The 797-nt window shown below is 68.4% G+C and overlaps 1 protein-coding gene across 1 annotated transcript in view; it reads right to left on the bottom strand.

Annotated features, from left to right (window-relative positions):
- Nucleotides 1-389: 389 nt before the first annotated feature.
- The window catches only part of AURANDRAFT_68765 (hypothetical protein), a gene marked incomplete at both ends in the record, with an annotated part of 34,536 nt that continues 34,128 nt past the window's right edge, over nucleotides 390-797 (bottom strand). Inside the window, one exon of the mRNA XM_009044492.1 lies at nucleotides 390-794. Coding sequence (XP_009042740.1) covers nucleotides 390-794 — 405 coding nt within the window. The remainder of the gene's footprint in view (nucleotides 795-797) is intronic.

Here is a 797-nt window from a genome sequence, read left to right as displayed (position 1 = left end):
TTTGAGCAGGCCCATTTGCAAGTAGCAGCTATGTGAAGAGGCTCTGATCGAGAGCTCATGCGAGCTGTTTCGAGCGCGTGCATTCAAGGTTGGAGTTTACGGCAACGAGGGGATCAACGAGCGATGTTGAACGGCGCGTACGACGCCAGGGCCAGCCAGCCGAGAAGGCGACGGCGCGCTTTGAGCAGGCCCATTTGGCAAGTAGCAGTATGGAGAGACCTGGATCGAGCACTCATGGAAGCGCGTGCTCTCGAGCTCGAGGGACTCAACGAGCGATGCAGCACGGCGTGTACAGCAGCATCAAGGCCAGCCGAGAAGGCGACGGCGCGCCGCCGCCTGCAGCGGACCACCCGCGGAGAAAGAAGCGAGACCCCGAGCGCTTACGGGCCTCAGATGCCGCCCGGCGGGCGGTACGCGGCGTTCGACGCGGACGACGCGAGGGACGCGGCCTGGTCCGGGTTCTGCTGGGCCCAGGAGTAGGCCGCGGCGCCGGCCGACGCGGCGAGCTCCGGGTTCTGGGCCGCGAGGGCCGCGCCGCCCGAGAGCCAGTCGCCCTGCTGGTGCGCGCGCGCCGCGCCCGGGGGCGCGTAGACCGTCGCCGCGAGGTCCGTCGCGGACCCGGGGCCGAGCTGCTCGACGTCGGCGTGGAGCATCTCCGCCTCGTACTCCGGGTGCTTGTAGATGACGTAGGCGTTGTAGCCCGCGCAGGCGAGGAGGCCGACGCCCGAGATGAGGCCGATGAGGCCGAGGCTGAAGCAGAGCATGGAGCAGAGCACGAAGAAGACGCAGCGGCCCTT

Source organism: Aureococcus anophagefferens, assembly GCF_000186865.1.
Source record: "Aureococcus anophagefferens unplaced genomic scaffold AURANscaffold_354, whole genome shotgun sequence".
NCBI lineage: Eukaryota > Pelagophyceae > Pelagomonadales > Pelagomonadaceae > Aureococcus > Aureococcus anophagefferens.
This window is presented reverse-complemented; position numbering and strand designations above follow the sequence as displayed.